At 31.0% G+C, this 16,323-nt stretch overlaps 3 protein-coding genes across 3 annotated transcripts; 2 read left to right on the forward strand and 1 right to left on the reverse strand.

Annotated features, from left to right (window-relative positions):
- Window positions 1-1,092: 1,092 nt before the first annotated feature.
- Window positions 1,093-2,011, reverse strand: LOC103486480 (uncharacterized). The gene has a single exon (XM_008444459.2). It carries the CDS (start codon window positions 1,742-1,744, stop codon window positions 1,208-1,210), a length of 537 nt encoding a protein of 178 aa, XP_008442681.1. The 5' UTR covers window positions 1,745-2,011; the 3' UTR covers window positions 1,093-1,207.
- A 6,408-nt stretch (window positions 2,012-8,419) lies between these two features.
- LOC103486479 (60S ribosomal protein L12-1) lies at window positions 8,420-9,290 on the forward strand. Its single transcript, XM_008444458.3, has one exon. The coding sequence runs from the start codon at window positions 8,584-8,586 to the stop codon at window positions 9,082-9,084; it is 501 nt and encodes a 166-aa protein (XP_008442680.1). The 5' UTR covers window positions 8,420-8,583; the 3' UTR covers window positions 9,085-9,290.
- A 4,581-nt stretch (window positions 9,291-13,871) lies between these two features.
- PIP2-8 (aquaporin PIP2-8) lies at window positions 13,872-15,816 on the forward strand. The gene is given in 3 exon segments (NM_001393785.1): window positions 13,872-14,549; window positions 14,784-15,220; window positions 15,445-15,816. Coding segments are annotated over 3 exon segments (870 nt in total). The 5' UTR covers window positions 13,872-14,239; the 3' UTR covers window positions 15,568-15,816.
- The last annotated feature ends 507 nt before the right edge of the window (window positions 15,817-16,323 follow it).

Consider the following 16,323-nt stretch of genomic DNA (forward strand, 5'->3'; position numbering starts at 1 on the left):
CCAATCTCTTTCTTTTTTATTATTTTTTTTTGTTTACAAATTTTGTAAAATACAAAGACTCGGATTATATTGACATACCTTGATAAACTAGGATATTTTACTGCAATTTTAAATATGAGATTGTTGTAACTATGACAACAATGTTATAAATAAAGTTACAAATATAACAAAATATTTCAAAGTTTAAAGTTAAAATAAGTCTATCACTGTGACCTATGAGTGAAATTTTTAAAGGAAATTATTAAAAATAGCAAATTTGACAAAATATTTATAACATATAGTAAAATTTTAAATCTTATCAACAATAGACATTGATCTATAGTCGACATAATCCAAAAATCTATTATAGTTTATAAATATTTTAATTTATTTTATTATATTTAAAAATGTTGTTTTTCAAAATGGCTAGTTATTATAATAAGTACACACCCATATCATCTAAAACAATTGTTTTTTTTTTTTAACCATTCGGTTGTAGATATAAAATTGAATGGGTTATTATCTAATTTTCTATATATATACTAACAAAAGGAAAATAGACCATATATTCCTATGAAACCCAATTTTTAATTTTTTTTTAAAAAAAAATATATATATATATATATATTTTTTAATGGTAAAGGATAGCTTGATTGGGCAAGCAAGTAAACATATGAATTCTTTTTCCCAAAGATTGCTCTACCTTGTCTATAGCTTTCTTCACCTACTACCATTTCAATCAGTTTTTTTTCTTTTCCTTTCAATTATGTTATTTTTAATTTTAATCACTCTACTTTTCTTTTTATAGACCCAAGAAATGCCTAAGCATTTTAATTGCTTTAATATTTCTAATTATTTCATGGCAAATGAAGAATTGAACCTAAAACATATAATTATATGTTCTTGAACTATGTTTGATTTGGGCGGTTGCTTAATCGTTAAGTTTCGAAAATTTAAATACTTAAATCAGAAAAATGTTATTTAATTAATTGAAGTTTCGAGAATTGAAATTAATTAACAAAAAAGAAATCACTGTTTTTGATACAGATAATCACAAGAACACATTTTGAATCAAAAGGAAGAGAAGAAAAAAGAGGAGAGAGAGAAGAAAAGGGAGAAAATTTATGGAAAATTACATTAATTTACTTCATCAAAATTCTCTAATCATTATTCTAAGTATAATTTCCGGTACTGATTATATGAGGCTTAGCTAAAAATTAATCTAAAATTAATCTTCGAACCCAGTTTTTTTCCAAATTGCATTTCTCACCATTCTCAAATCTCTTCCCTTCAGCGTTCTTCCGATCCCTTCATGAACCGAAAACGAATCACCTCGCCGTCTCGCCAAATACTCATGCGGCGGTGCCCGTCGAATGTCGTCATCCTCGTCGTCACTATCATCAAAATCCTCCTCCGCCACCGCTCTCCGCCCGTGCTTGTTCTGATCCTTCTGCAGAATCTTCGACCAATCCGGAATGTTGACTGGCAATGACGAAGACGCCTTCACCGCCTTCTCCACCGCCGTGGCAGCAGACCCACTCCTCTTCGGGAGTTTCTTCGAGATCGGAAAGATCTTTCTCGATTCCATCGGGGGAGTTGGAGTAGTAGTAGTAGCGGAGGTCCAAATATCCGATTCGTCGAATTCAAAGAGGCCGTTTTCGGTAGAAGATTCAGAATAGCGAAGTGACTCCGACGCCGGATAGATGTAGTTAGGTTTGGAGTGAAAACCGAATCCGAATCCTAAGCCGCCTCTCCGTGACGCCATTGAAAAAAATTGATCGATGATTTGGAGGAGTTTCAGATCTTCTTCTTCTTCTTCTTCTTCTTGTTTTGTGATTGAATTGAATTGAAATTCAACTGCTCTGAAGGAATCAAATTGTGAAATTATTTAGAGTTTTGGCCCACCATTTTTATAATGGTTTTAATGGATAAGTTCACGCTTCTCCCCCCCCGTTCTTTCTTCGCCCGGCGTACGAACATTTTTAAACTTTAATTATATATTCAAATAAATAATAATACAAGAGACAATTCTAGAATACACAACTCCCACACGGTTTTAGCGTGCACTCGCCGTTGGATTCTCACACCCCATTTTCTACCCTTTTACCAATTTCTTCTTACCTTTGTTTAATAACTTTTTTGTCCTCTAATAACTTCAAATTACATTTTTATCCCTATAAATCTCTTTCTTTATTTCTTTCCTTCCCCTTTCTTTTTCGGTTCATGTAATTTTAAATTTCTCATTTTAATCATCACTACTTGTTTATTATTGGTCCTCTTTTCCTATAAATCTTTTTCCATTATCACTTTTGTATATACAAAATTTTGTGAATTTTTCTTATATAACTCTACTTTTTAGGATGAAAATTGATTTTCAATAATTTGAATTTTAAATTTTATGAAATTATTTGTAAGTTTAGATAAAGGGACACTTTCAAATATAGTAAAATAAACTAAAATATTTATAGCAAAATTTTAGATTATATTAATGATAGAAACCAATAAACTTTTATCACTGTCTATCAATGCCACTTGTAGAAATATATTAGTGATTATCAATGTCTATTATTAATAGAATCTAAAATTTTGCTATATCTTTATTCATTTTGTCGTGATTAAATTAAAATGTCTTTGTCGTTTTTTCTATAGTTGCTATCCATTAATTTTTTGAAACAAAAATGTGTGCATCACGTAGTTGTCATGATTAATTGAATGGAGCTAATTTGGTAAGTGAAATCGAACAAGTAACTATGAAATGTATTAACGATTAAAACTTCAAATTTATCTTTAGATAATTAATTCACGAGCTTAACTTTATTTTGAGCAAAGTAAATTTATTAAAAGAATATTGGTTATATATATATATATATATAATATGTGTTTGAAAAAAGATAAAGTAATTTAATTACATATTGTTTGAATCAAATATGGGAAGTGCACCATAAGCACGTGAGGAGGAGAGGGATGGTGAGAAATAATGGTAGTAAAATCCGGCATTTACAACAGACGACACGTACGATCCGATACGACACAACACAATATCATTCTGTCTAAGTTCTCAAGACCTTAGGGTACGACACGTCGGACAATATTATAATAAAAGAAAAATACATATATTTTAGTAAAATTTCAATGCCACCACTCTCCTGCATCGCATGATTGGTGTAATAGAAGATAACGACGAATTCTTAAATGCACTTAATAATACCTCAACACGTGTACCAATCATTTCGGATTCAAATAAAAATGGTTGAGAAATTAAAAAATAACAAAAACAAAAATATTAAAGGATATTATACGCTACGAACTCTCCCTCCCTACGGCCACTGCAATTGGTGGGGTCCCACACATTATGGTTTTTTTTTTTTTTTTTATTATAAATGTTTGTTACATTACTTTGAAATTTCTTCCACTCTATTTTCCTCGAATGATTAAATTCTTCTTCTCTTGCTTTTTCTTTTCAATTTTTATAAATATTTAACCTACCAACATTTTCGCTACAAATTTTTTGGATTAAATTTGAGATTTATTAAAAATATAAAAACTACGCTAAGTCCAAAGTACACATTGATCAAATGAACTTAAAGAAAAACAAATCACTTGTTGAGATGTTAAGAATCCTATCTTAAAAAAATCATAAATGGATTACTCTTCTCATTGTCAGTTGGTTTTGAGACAGAAACTCATAATATCAAACATTGTATCAAAACTCATTAATCTCAAACATGTGTTCGATCCAATACAGATCTTATTTTGAGGGACATGTTAAGATAGCTTGCAAGAATAGTAAGTCTCTAAATAATGCTTTAGGGCAAAAAAAAACTTGTGATTTCAAAAGTTAAACGTACCATTATAAACTTTAAAAATTCTCAAATCTATATTGTCTCATCCAAAAAATTAACTATTGTATATAGAAAAGTAAAATACAAAAGATCTTATACAATAGTAAAATATTAAATTTACATTTTTTTAAAGAATCATATTTATAACTTACGAATTATTGTACTATGATTTCACTTTTAATTAAAAAAAAGTCAGGTTCCGTTTGATTCAAAAAAAATACCTTACCATAATTACTCTTTTTTTTAATGAGTAACGTACACACTATATCTTAAAATACATGAATTTTATAAACTTTACAAACCATAAAGTTCACTCTCCAAAAATAAAATAATAAGTTTACGTAACCAAAATTAAACTCAATTTTCATATTTCAAAAATTGTGGGCGCGACACGTAGCATACGAAAAATCGCGTTTTCACCGTGACTCGCTGCCGTCCACTAAAGATTCAATACGCTGAGTAGGACGAATATTTCGTGTCAATGGATGACGTGTACAGATCCGATACGTTCAAACTTAGTTTCGTTGAATTTAGTACGAACATCTGACGGCGGTGGTGAAGGGAGAGAGGCACGGGTGTACCAAAAAGAAAGATACGTGAAGAAATAGAATAGTACCGTTACCTTTACTGCCATTTTATCTATTTTATTGAGTCTTCCTTTTATGTGTAATATGTGAATTTTTTTGTTTGGTCAATTAGATTGGTTAATTTATTAATTTTAGAAGTAATTTCTTTCACATATTCCAACTATCATTTGGAATGGATAAGTGGATAAGGTTCAAATTCTTTTACTAAATAATTAATAATCTCAGGGACCATTTCATAATGTTATTTTCCTTTATTTAAATTTTTTTACAACTTTGTGTTCTATAATTGCTTTAAATTTGTCTCCCTCCTTTTACAATTGTTTCTTTTAATTTATCCCCAAAATTATTGATGTCTTACATTTATTCAATCCACATATAAAACCAATAGTTAATATATATAATATCTCTACCATTTTTACTTTTTTTGATCTATTTTCATAATATTGTCTATAGTTTTTAATTATTATTGTTGTTTTGATTATTTAAATAAATGAATAGACGATAATAAACAAATTATTCAATGACCATTATATTTTATGTTTTTACGTTGGAAAATAAAAGGATTACTCTTTGAGTAATATTGACCGTCCTAAAATAAAATTAGTTTAAATTTTGTAGACATAATTCAAAATATTTAAATTTTAGTATGGAGATTCAAGTTTTGCTTCAATTTAGTTCATAAGCGTTAAAAGTTGTACTAAAAGTATAAATGACGATACTTAAACCGACCGAATTCGAATAGAATTTAAAATTAAAAATTAAAATTTTGTAACATTTTAAAAACATATAAACTAAATTAAAAGAAAATTAAAGTGAACTTTAAGCTACAAATTTCTTTTTGGATAAATAAATAAATCTCAAATTTCAAACAACATAAATGCATCATTATCATCACACCCAATTTTACAAAAGTTTAAAATAAAAATAAAAAATATAATTTAGACAATGTATATATATATATATATATTTAAAGAGAATTAGAAAGGGGAAAGAAACCCCATGCACAATTATTGTTCATAACTGTTACACTTTCCTACTTTTTATGCAAACAAGATGAATTCTTTTATTATGATAAGATTCTTCATGCATCGATCATTTTTAAACCAAAAAAAAGAAAGCCTACGTTATCTTTTTTAAATTAGGGATGGTTGCAATCACATAGGAACAAACCATGTGTGTAATAATTGTGGTGAAGTCTTCTAAATAAATTAATGTTTTTTTTTTCTTCTCGTAATATGGTTTTTATTTTTTTCCGATTTAACTATTTTGCGTAATAATACTCTCATTTTTGTCTTATATGAACGTCTAAAAGGTAAGTGTTTGTTTCTTGTACTCTTGTCTAATCTCAATCAAGTTATCGTCTACTTAATATATATTTTCTTTAAATTATTCTCTATTGATTTAATTGACATAGACTTATTCTTTCAACGTTAGAAATTTGATCTTTTACCTATATATGTAATCGTTTTATAAGTTATTAATATGCTTTTGTACTTTGGTCAAAGTTTGAAAAGAAAAGGTTTACTTAGAAAATTATTTGTCAATGGATGGATTTTAAAATTTAACTTTAGAAAAAGAAAAGGAAAATAGTTACCAAATAAAATTGAAACTCTCCTCTTATTTATTGTTTATTTTTTATTTTTTAAAATAGGTAAAATGGATAAATAAGAGTGTGTTTATAGTGATTATTATATATATATATATATAACAAAACAAATATCACTATAAAATTAATTAGAAAAAAAGTGTTACATCATTAAAAAGAAAATGCAAATTCAATCATGCCACATCATCTAATTTTATTTTCATTTGTCAACTAATGATAACACGATGTAAGGTCAAGACAGATACCAGTTTTCTAACCTAATTCATTATCTAAAACTTGCACGTACTAAATAGATATGTGTTAAGTTCAAACATGAAATCTTAGGAACTCAAAATATATCTTCTACGTTTTTTTTTTTCTTCGATATTTCTAATCGATTATGTTATTTTTCAATTTTAAAATGTAAATTAAAATATGTTGTTTTTATAATCGAAGTAAATTTAATTTAAGCATAATTAACACAATTTTCTATGTTCGAATATTCGTCTCATCGTTGCTATTATTCTACTAACTTTTTTCATTCATTCATAATTTAGATTATTTGCACCAATTCTACCTCTTTTTTGCCATTAGGCTTTGATGAAAGTCCCATTGTAAATAATAATAATAAACCTTTTCGACATAATTTCAAATATATAATAAATCGTAATTTTAGCATATTAAATCGTTTTTTTTAATCACACATTAGATATCAAAACTTATGACCTTAAACTTATTAGTATATATTTTATCTAAGATGAACTATGCATGGATTAAAATATTCGTTACTCCTTAACAAGGATCGCGAAAGACATTTCGAGAAACTTCAATTATGAATACAATGATAAAAAAATGAAACATAAATGTAATAAAATTATGGATTAGACATTGTTTTATTATTAAATTGAATAAAGTCACTTTCAAATTTGGTATTTCTTTCAAGCATTATATATATATATATATATATATATATATATATATATATATATAGTTTGTGTCAACTCTTCACCAGTGATTAAGAGAGATAATTTAATAGTTAGTGACGTTTGATTTATTGTCATTACACATGAAATTTCATGACGGACCAATTAAATTTGCCAAATATATCCTCATTAGGAAAAATTTAAAAAATTTAAAAAATTATATGTATAATTATGATAGCAATCTATGACCGTTGGCTCATATAATTTTGGCCATTAAAAATATATCCCAACCCAATTGATAAAAACAACAGGCTAAATTAAAATGTATCTAAATCTAAACTATGATTGTTACAATTATATATAATTAAATATTACTACCTGTCTTTTCCCTAAAAAAAATCATTACGTTTTCTTACCACACGTGAAAGTGGAAATTTGAATTAATAACTTTAGGTTCGATATTATTTTGTTGTTGTTCGTTGTTTTCTTTCAAAAATAAAAAATATATAACTAATCGTTAAAATATTTTTATTTGATAGAAAAATTATGAAAACCGAAAATTTTACAGACTCATAATAGAAAATATCAAAAATATCATAGTCAATACGTGATTAATCGATCACAAAGACGCGCACAAGTAATTTTATTTAAAACGATCGTGTACTACAATTTAAATGAATGATCTGCTATCGTTTAGGTCATGATACACGATTGTGTTGTTTTTTTAACAATGGAAAAAATATTTTAGATTTAAACGATTGTATTGACCATGCTAAATGATTGTGTTAATTGTGGAAAATGATTATGTTTGGTTATGGTAAGTGACTGTATAGTTTGATGTAAATAATCGTTAAAAACATTAAATCAAACGATCGTGTTGATTATGGTAAACGATTGTTTAGATCAAGCCAACACAATCGTATAGTTCGTCTTAAACGATGAAAAAAATGTTTCAAATTTAAACAATCGTGTTGACCATGGTAAACAATCATGTTGATTATGGCAAACTATCGTTCAAATCGTGTCAAAATGATATTTAAACGGTCTTGATATTTTTGAATATGAGGAAGACGAGGTAGCTTCATAGAATTTTATTGAAAATGGTGAATATGAAATAAGAGATTTAAATAGAAGAATAAACCGTTTAAAAATAAGATAAAGAAAATATGAATAAATTGCAAAGAAAAATAATAAATAGAATTAACAAATAGTCCTCAATATTTAAGGACAAATCTAAAAGTTGTGAAATTACGGACTTTATATGCTTTTGTTTCTTTTTTACACTGACCGTAAATAGTTTTGAGTTTTTGTTACATTTAGGTAAACGATCAATTTTTTAATTTATTTTTAACAAAAGGTAAAATATAATTTTAGTCGCAAGATGTTTTTTGAAATATATTTAGGCCCATTTTCACAAAACCAATTTGGAATGGGCCGACACATGGCGGGAAAAGTCCAAAAGAAACGGATTAGGGTTTTTAATTTTCATTAGAGAATGGGCCGACGACACATCGTCGGGTGTGGAAGGCAAGTGAAAAACCCTAGCATAAATCAACCGAAAGCCTCTCCATTTTCTCTTCGCCGCTCTCTTTTAGTTCATCAGTGGCTGTGGTTGTGTTTCCTTCTGTGGAATCTCTCGAATCCACTACCCTTCCCGCCGCCGAATCATGCCTCCGAAGTTGGACCCTAGTCAGGTCGTTGAAGTCTTCGTTCGCGTCACCGGAGGTGAGGTCGGAGCCGCTAGTTCTCTCGCCCCCAAGATCGGTCCTCTCGGTCTTTCCCCTAAGAAGATTGGAGAAGACATTGCTAAAGAGACCGCCAAGGAATGGAAAGGTCTTAGGGTAACTGTAAAGCTCACCGTCCAAAATCGTCAGGCGAAGGTCTCCGTTGTTCCTTCTGCGGCGGCTTTGGTAATTAAGGCTTTGAAGGAGCCGGAACGTGACAGGAAGAAAACTAAGAACATCAAGCATAATGGGAATATTTCTCTTGATGATGTGATTGAGATTGCTAGGGTTATGCGGCCCAGGTCGATGGCTAAGGATCTCTCTGGCTCCGTCAAGGAGATTCTTGGTACTTGTGTGTCTGTTGGCTGTACTGTCGATGGCAAGGACCCGAAGGATCTTCAACAAGAGATTACTGATGGCGATGTTGAAATCCCCCAAGATTGAGAGTAAAACTTTCTTTGGCCACTCCTTTAGAATGAGGGATATTGAATTTACTTCTACATCCTTGTTTTATCAGTTTTGCTATTTAACGTAAGTTTTAGGGTGGTTTTTCTCTATTTCTCTCTTGTTTATCTGCGTTTTTTGTCGTTTTTTTTTAAAGAAGCCTGAATTGGATTATTGCAATGAATATCAAAGCTTTATTTCTGATCTATCATTGGTTCAAGGAATGTATGAAGATTATCTGGTTAGATTTTTTTTTAATCTATCACTTGCCTACATTTGCTTGCACTTGTCATTATGGGGCATTTCAATGAGTTATCATGAACTTGTATGTCATAGAATCATATTTATACACTTCGGATTTTCTGTTATTGGCTGTGTTAGGCTACATATTAATTAGGTCTTTTGCAACCTTTGCCTTGAAATTATGCGATTTTCAATAGTTAAAGTGAGAACTGCGTTTTGCACCTTTTGGGTTCATCTTATCTATTCTACTCTGCTAACCTGAAATATATAATGGTATCATGGGTGTATACAAAGAGTATATTAAGGCTTGTTGCTTGATTGTTTATCTAGGATTGGTGATTTGATTTTGACATGATATGATTTTAGGTATTGAAGAAGATTCTTATAAAAAATGATATTTGGTATTGATTAAGATTCTCAAACTAGTGTACATGGGCTTCCCAGGACCAATTCTTGTCGTTTAAAAGTTCCCCTATATACATCTCTAAAATAGTCTGTTTCAAATCATTGGCTCATCAGCAATTGTTTTCTGAACAATTAGTTTGAGGCTTTTAAATGTTGGTTGCTTGTAGCTCATGGATGTTAGGGCCGTTATTTTAGTAGTGATCTAAAGTTGTTGAGAAGCCGTAGGGGGGGATCCTTAGCCTCTAAGTATAGGTTTTAGCTAATGAAGATGGTTGATTATAAATACCTATAGTAGCTTGCTAAGAACATAACTAATCAAATAAAATGTCAAAGCTGGATGCAAAGAGAGGCCCAACAAACCGTGCATCAGATATCCTTGGGGTGGAAAACACTATCTTTTCCTCAAGCCCCGACACTAGAAGACTTAAATAACTCAAACACGAAGATGATAAAGTAGCCTCGTGGGTAAAATGCATTTTGAACTGATTTATTTTTTACTGATTATACTGAAGTACGGAGCTGTCTTTTGCGTTTGATGCTTGAAAACCTGTACTTTTATGTGGCCTCCGATGTTTGCCGCTATGTGCCCTGTGGTAGATTATGGATACCTCCCAATAAGTTGATTCCACGATTCAACTTTCTGGCACATGATTGTGTTACAATTCTAATAACTGGATTGGTTTATCATTTGGTGTAAAATGGACAGTTTCAAACTGATTTTATAGTTATATTTTAGGAAGACACTGACCATATATAGTTTTTGTTTTCCTCCCAAATGGGATGTCCTTTGGGAAAGGAGGGTCCTGGACTATAATCTTGTTACAATAATTTTTTATTCTTCAATTACCGAACGGTAACATTATTTCAGAACTCTATCTGTTGCTGTTTTTACTATTTTACATCAACTATTTATTATTATCATTTGTTTTAGTGTTTACTATTTTATTTTCACACTAAAATAGTTTAAATATGATTCAAACTTAACGTAATAAACATTAATAACGTAGGATTATAATATTCAATTATTTGGTTTAAATGCCCTCATGGATTTGAATTTGGAAGCTGTTGTTTCAGTTGATGCTTGTAGTATTATATCTATGTTAGAACCAATACTAGCCCGAGTGTTAAAAACCGAAAAACTGCATTATCATTCAGGTTTCTTGTCGAAATTTAATCTCATCGAATTGAATATTCTTAAAGTTTTATGTTTAGAATTTTCAATGTCAGTTTAAAGATGAAAGCCTAAATGGTCTTATATAGAAAATGATATTTCATGTGCAAAGAAATGCAACTTTAATGTTCAACCAGAGTTCAGATATCAAGCAAATGTAACAATTTCCATCACTTCCTGTTGAATTTTCACTTTCCTTGAATTGCAATACATCTCTCTCCTCTTTCCCCGATCGAGAAATTAGAGTGTTGTATTTTTTGGGAAGGAAAATTTAGGATGTTCTTTTAGGATATAATTATGATGCTTTTAATTTGAAACCTGAAATTACGAACATGAAAACAAAGAAGTTAATGGTATTAATTTTTAAAGTGTAAATCAAGAGGTATCTCATTGTAAATGTTCTCAAGTACGAACTAAACAGACTTAGAAAGTTCGGAAAATTGGGCCAGGAGTGGAGGAAAACCGAGTATCAAACCCTCACCTCCTCTTTTCATAGTTTGTCTTAATACCCACTTGGCTAGTTCTGTTGACAACAACCAACATTTACATATCTTGACAAATATGTTCATTGTTCATTATCGATATATATGCTTTTGGGTTTACCTCAAAAGTTAGTCTCGTATCTAAAAAAAATAGTTATCCTCATTTATATACTTCTGGCATTTTTTTATTTATCTAATGTAATATTTTAGTTGTATCTCTAACAAATTTAACGATAGACTGAACGTAAATTCCTAGAGCTACTTGAGTTGATACTCAAATTTGATATTCGAACTTCATACTCTCTCCTAAGCATCCAAATGTGTGTGGGATGTCTTCACTATCAATGTCACGTGGAGTTTGTTGAACATTTTGTTCCCTACACCAATCTCATTAACCCAAAGAACTCTAAAAAGAAGAAAGAAGAAAAAAAAAAAAGGTGATGAAGGTGACATAAAATCCAAAGAGTGAAGGTAGGTTCGAGGAAGGGGGGTGTTAGGTGGCTCCCCATGGCGTTATTCAAGTTTTTTATTTGTTTTTTTCACATGCCGCTAAACAATCTCTCCGCGTTTCCTTTCCAAAATTAAAACTAATAATAATAATAATAAAAAAAAAAGGAATTCTCTTTCTCTCGTGTGTTAGTGTTTGGATTCATTACCCTCTTCTTCCTCCGCTCTTTCCTATTCCTCTCTCTATAAATATCCACCTTCACTCCCCTTCCTCCTCAAACATTCTCTCTCTCTCATTTCCACAATCACTACAGCCCTCATCCCCTCTTCCATGGCAAAGCCGGTCCTCTCTAATCTTAGCTCCTGGATCGAGGTCGCTCCTCCCCCTCTTATTTCTCCTTCCAAATCCTCCAATTCTCCTTCCTTGGATACTATTCCTGAACACGATTCCGAAGATACTTCTGATTAGCTATTTTAATTTTCTCCTCTCTCTTCATTTCAGATCTCTCATTATATATATTTCTCCAATTCTCCTTTCGGATCTGTGAGAATATATATTGAATGGAATATGGAGTCTCCATTATAATTGTTTACGGCTTTCAATTTTAATTTTCCATTTTTCTTTCTTACTTGAATTTACATTGTGTATATATATGTTCATATTGCGTCGCAGTTGATTTGTATTACCAATTTCAGCGATGATGGAATATTCCTTCTTATTTATACAAAGTTCAAACTTCTCAACACCTTCACTCGCATATGTCTATCGTTTTAACTTAAAAAACATTCAAATTCAATCTCCACATCCCTTCAAAGTACATGATAATGGAATTTCTTCTTCTTCTTCTTCTTCTTAAATTAATAGCGTGTTGATTCTTCAGTTCAATGGGTATATGTTCCAAAATTTAGTGGTAATTAATAAAATATTGTAAATTAATTTAGTTACCAAAATTAGAGCTGTGGAAAGAATTAGCAAAATGTGCCGTAGTGATCGAGTGGGAGAGTATGGTTTAGGTGTAAGGATATGAATAATTGATTAATTGGTGTGTGGTTTACCGGTGACGTGGCTTCTCAATATCCATTTGGGCCGTGCGGCCCACTCCACCCTCTATTTATTTTTAATTCCATTTCTTGTCCACTCTTATTGTGGTGCACCGTGCACTGCACGTGTTAGGCATGATTTTATTTTGCTTTTTAAAAATGTGTCGGTTGATTACTACTCATTACTTAACATACTATTCTTTAATTTATTTATATTTTTGGTCATCATCTGCATCCAATCCACCTAAATTATGGCCTCATTTGGTTAGACAACAATACATTGTATGAAATATTGTAGGAAAGCCAAATTCCTTACGAAAAATCAACAAAGTCTTTGGTTCAATGCTCAAAATGAATAAATTCAATCATTCATCATACGTCAATCAAACAAACGAGATCAATAACACGAAGTCAAATTTCAACCTACTATAATAAACAACAAGTTAAGGTAAAGTTTGCTTGAGAAAAATCACTCTACTCCAAGTATACATTTATACATTTATACGAGAGAGAGAGAATAGATACAAAATTAACTAAATTATTTAGTGTTCTAGGTACGGATATTCTCTTTCTAATTTACATTGTTGTTTTTTATTTGGATTTCAATATAATACAATACATTATCATCTTTTTATGAAGGGTGGGTAAGAAAGCAAATGATTTTGGAGAATAAGAAATAATTTCTTTAGGAAAAGTTGTTTTTAATAACAAATAAATATGACACTTTAGAGTCATAAATTAGACAAATGTTAAGCTGTAAACAAAATATATACTTTACTTGTATCATTCCTTTTTTTTCCGATTTAAATATTCCTAAAGATTAGAATATAATCTTGAAAAATAATATAATTTTAGGTCACGATCATATAATATAATTTAAAGGAACAATTTTGTGTTTAGTTGGTTGTGAAGTATATTTTTTAAAACTTTACTATAAATTGTAAAAATATTTCAAAAATTAAAAGATACATAAAAATCTAAAATAATAACAATAAATAAATAAATAAATAAATAAATAAAAGAAATTGGAGTAATGTAATAATAATTAGAAAAAGAGGATGGACAAATGGTTCTCTCAAAATCGCTCTCATTCTAATCCTAAGACTAAATTTGGAGAGAAATCATTTTGTGGCGGAAATTTTCAAAAATCAATTCCAACGAACGAACCACAAATTCCTTCATAGAGAGATGCGGATTAACACAGACAAAACCAAAGAAGTGTTCGGATGTCAAGAAATTCAAACAAAATCCCTTAAATCTCATCAATCATTCAACTATCCATCTCCAAATTTCCCCATTCCCGAACCCACAATCGAAGCCCTAACAAAAATTTCACTCACTTCACATTCACTGAGATCCTGCACCAATGGCGAGCAGCGACATCGAAATCGGAGGCCGGGGGGCGGCGTCGAGGAAAGACTATTTCGATCCGCTTCCGGCGCCGATGATCGACATGGAGGAGTTCGCGAAATGGTCGTTTTACAGAGCTATCATTGCTGAGTTTGTGGCGACTTTGTTGTTTCTGTACGTCGTCGTTTTGACGGTGATCGGAAATAGTAGCCAGACGGACCCGCTCAACGGTGGGAATGTATGCGCCGGAGTTGGCCCCGTAGGAATCTCGTGGGTCTTCGGGGGTATGATCTTCGTCCTCGTCTACTGCACCGCCGGAATCTCTGGTAAAGTTCTTCATCTGAAAATTATACCACATTGGAAATTATTAAGCAAACTAATTATAAGTCACAACAACTTATTTTTCAAGTTTAGAGCCAAAATTTATCGAATTTGTTGAAGCTCAATTTGAACTTTCATCAACATTACAAAATTACATTTGAAGTAAAAGGAATGGGTAATTTAGTGTAGAATTTATTTAGAAGGATGAAATCGGTTGATGGATGGGTAAAAAATGGCAGGAGGGCACATAAATCCAGCAGTGACATTCGGAATGTTTTTAACAAGAAAGATATCGTTGGTCCGAGCGTTGCTCTACATCATAGCTCAGTGCATAGGGGCCCTATGTGGGTGCGCCTTGGTCAAGACATTGCAGAGAGATCGTTACAACCACTACGGCGGTGGTGCTAATCAGCTCGTTGATGGTTATAGCCGAGGCACTGGCCTTGCTGTTGAGATTGTGGGCACCTTTGTTCTTCTGTATACCGTCTTCTCCGCCACTGATCCCAAACGCAATGCTAGAGATTCCCATGTTCCTGTCTTGGCTCCACTCCCCATTGGCTTTGCTGTCTTCATGGTTCACCTCGCCACCATTCCCGTCACCGGCACTGGCATTAACCCTGCTCGAAGCTTCGGTGCTGCCGTCATCATCAACAATCATAAAGTTTGGAAAGATCATGTATGTATCCACACTCTCCTTTGATTTGTTTTGATCTCTTATTTCCATTAAACCAACTATTCTCTAAGCTAATTTTGATGAATTTTTTTGTAAAAGGAAACTCGACTAAATTGTTATTTTTCATGAAAGTTTAGGATGGAAGATTGTTTTTTAGCGTAGATTAGGAATGGATGATTATGAATGTATGAACATAAAAGTGTAGGTTGTGTTTGGTAATATTGCAGTGGATTTTTTGGGTTGGGCCGCTAATTGGATCAACAATTGCTGCAATGTATTATCAATATGTTCTTCGAGCCTCCGCCGTGAAAGCAATCGGATCTTTTAGAAGCTCACCGCCAACTCATTAAAATCATGGACATAAGTTTTTGTTTTTTTTCTCCCTATCTTATTATCTTTTTTTTTAGTAGTAGAGAAGAATACAAATGAGAAGATGATTTTTATATAATCTTTTTCCCTCCCCAAGTAGAAAGGTAGAACAGAAGTGTTTTTTTCCCCAAAGTGAATTCTTTGTTTAAAATATGATTTTGTAATTTTGGGTAGTGAATTGCTAGATTGGTGTACTATTGAATGAATGGTTTTAGTTCTCAATTTTTGAAGAGATGGTTTCTTACCAACTTAAGGATTTGCATCTTTTGTTGATGTATTAAGAACGGGTGTAATGATATAATAATTCACAAATTTGAGTCTGCAAACTTTTTTTTTTGTTTTGTTTTTCTAATGGAGATATATAAAGAACTTTATTATGAGAAGAAAGTTCTCTCTTATTTGTACCTCACTTATTTGGTAGAGATTTTGGGATGATTTAATGACCATTTGTATTCCAAAAGATACTTGGTTATCAAGCAAAGTCCAACGACTAAATAAATTGGTCTAATCAAAGTGTGAGATTTAATGGTTCAAAATTGACTTCATTTAACTTCTTGAATGATAGAAAATTCTTGATAATTATCCAACATTTTATGCTATACAAAGTACAAATTCAATAATACAATGAACATACAATAATACAATAAACAAACGCCCTTAAATAGCAAAGCACAAAAGATCATGTAAATAACACATGCATAAATAAACAAAACACACAAACTAAAACTCTATGAAAC

This window comes from Cucumis melo, chromosome 4, assembly GCF_025177605.1.
Source record: "Cucumis melo cultivar AY chromosome 4, USDA_Cmelo_AY_1.0, whole genome shotgun sequence".
NCBI classification, from domain to species: domain Eukaryota; kingdom Viridiplantae; phylum Streptophyta; class Magnoliopsida; order Cucurbitales; family Cucurbitaceae; genus Cucumis; species Cucumis melo.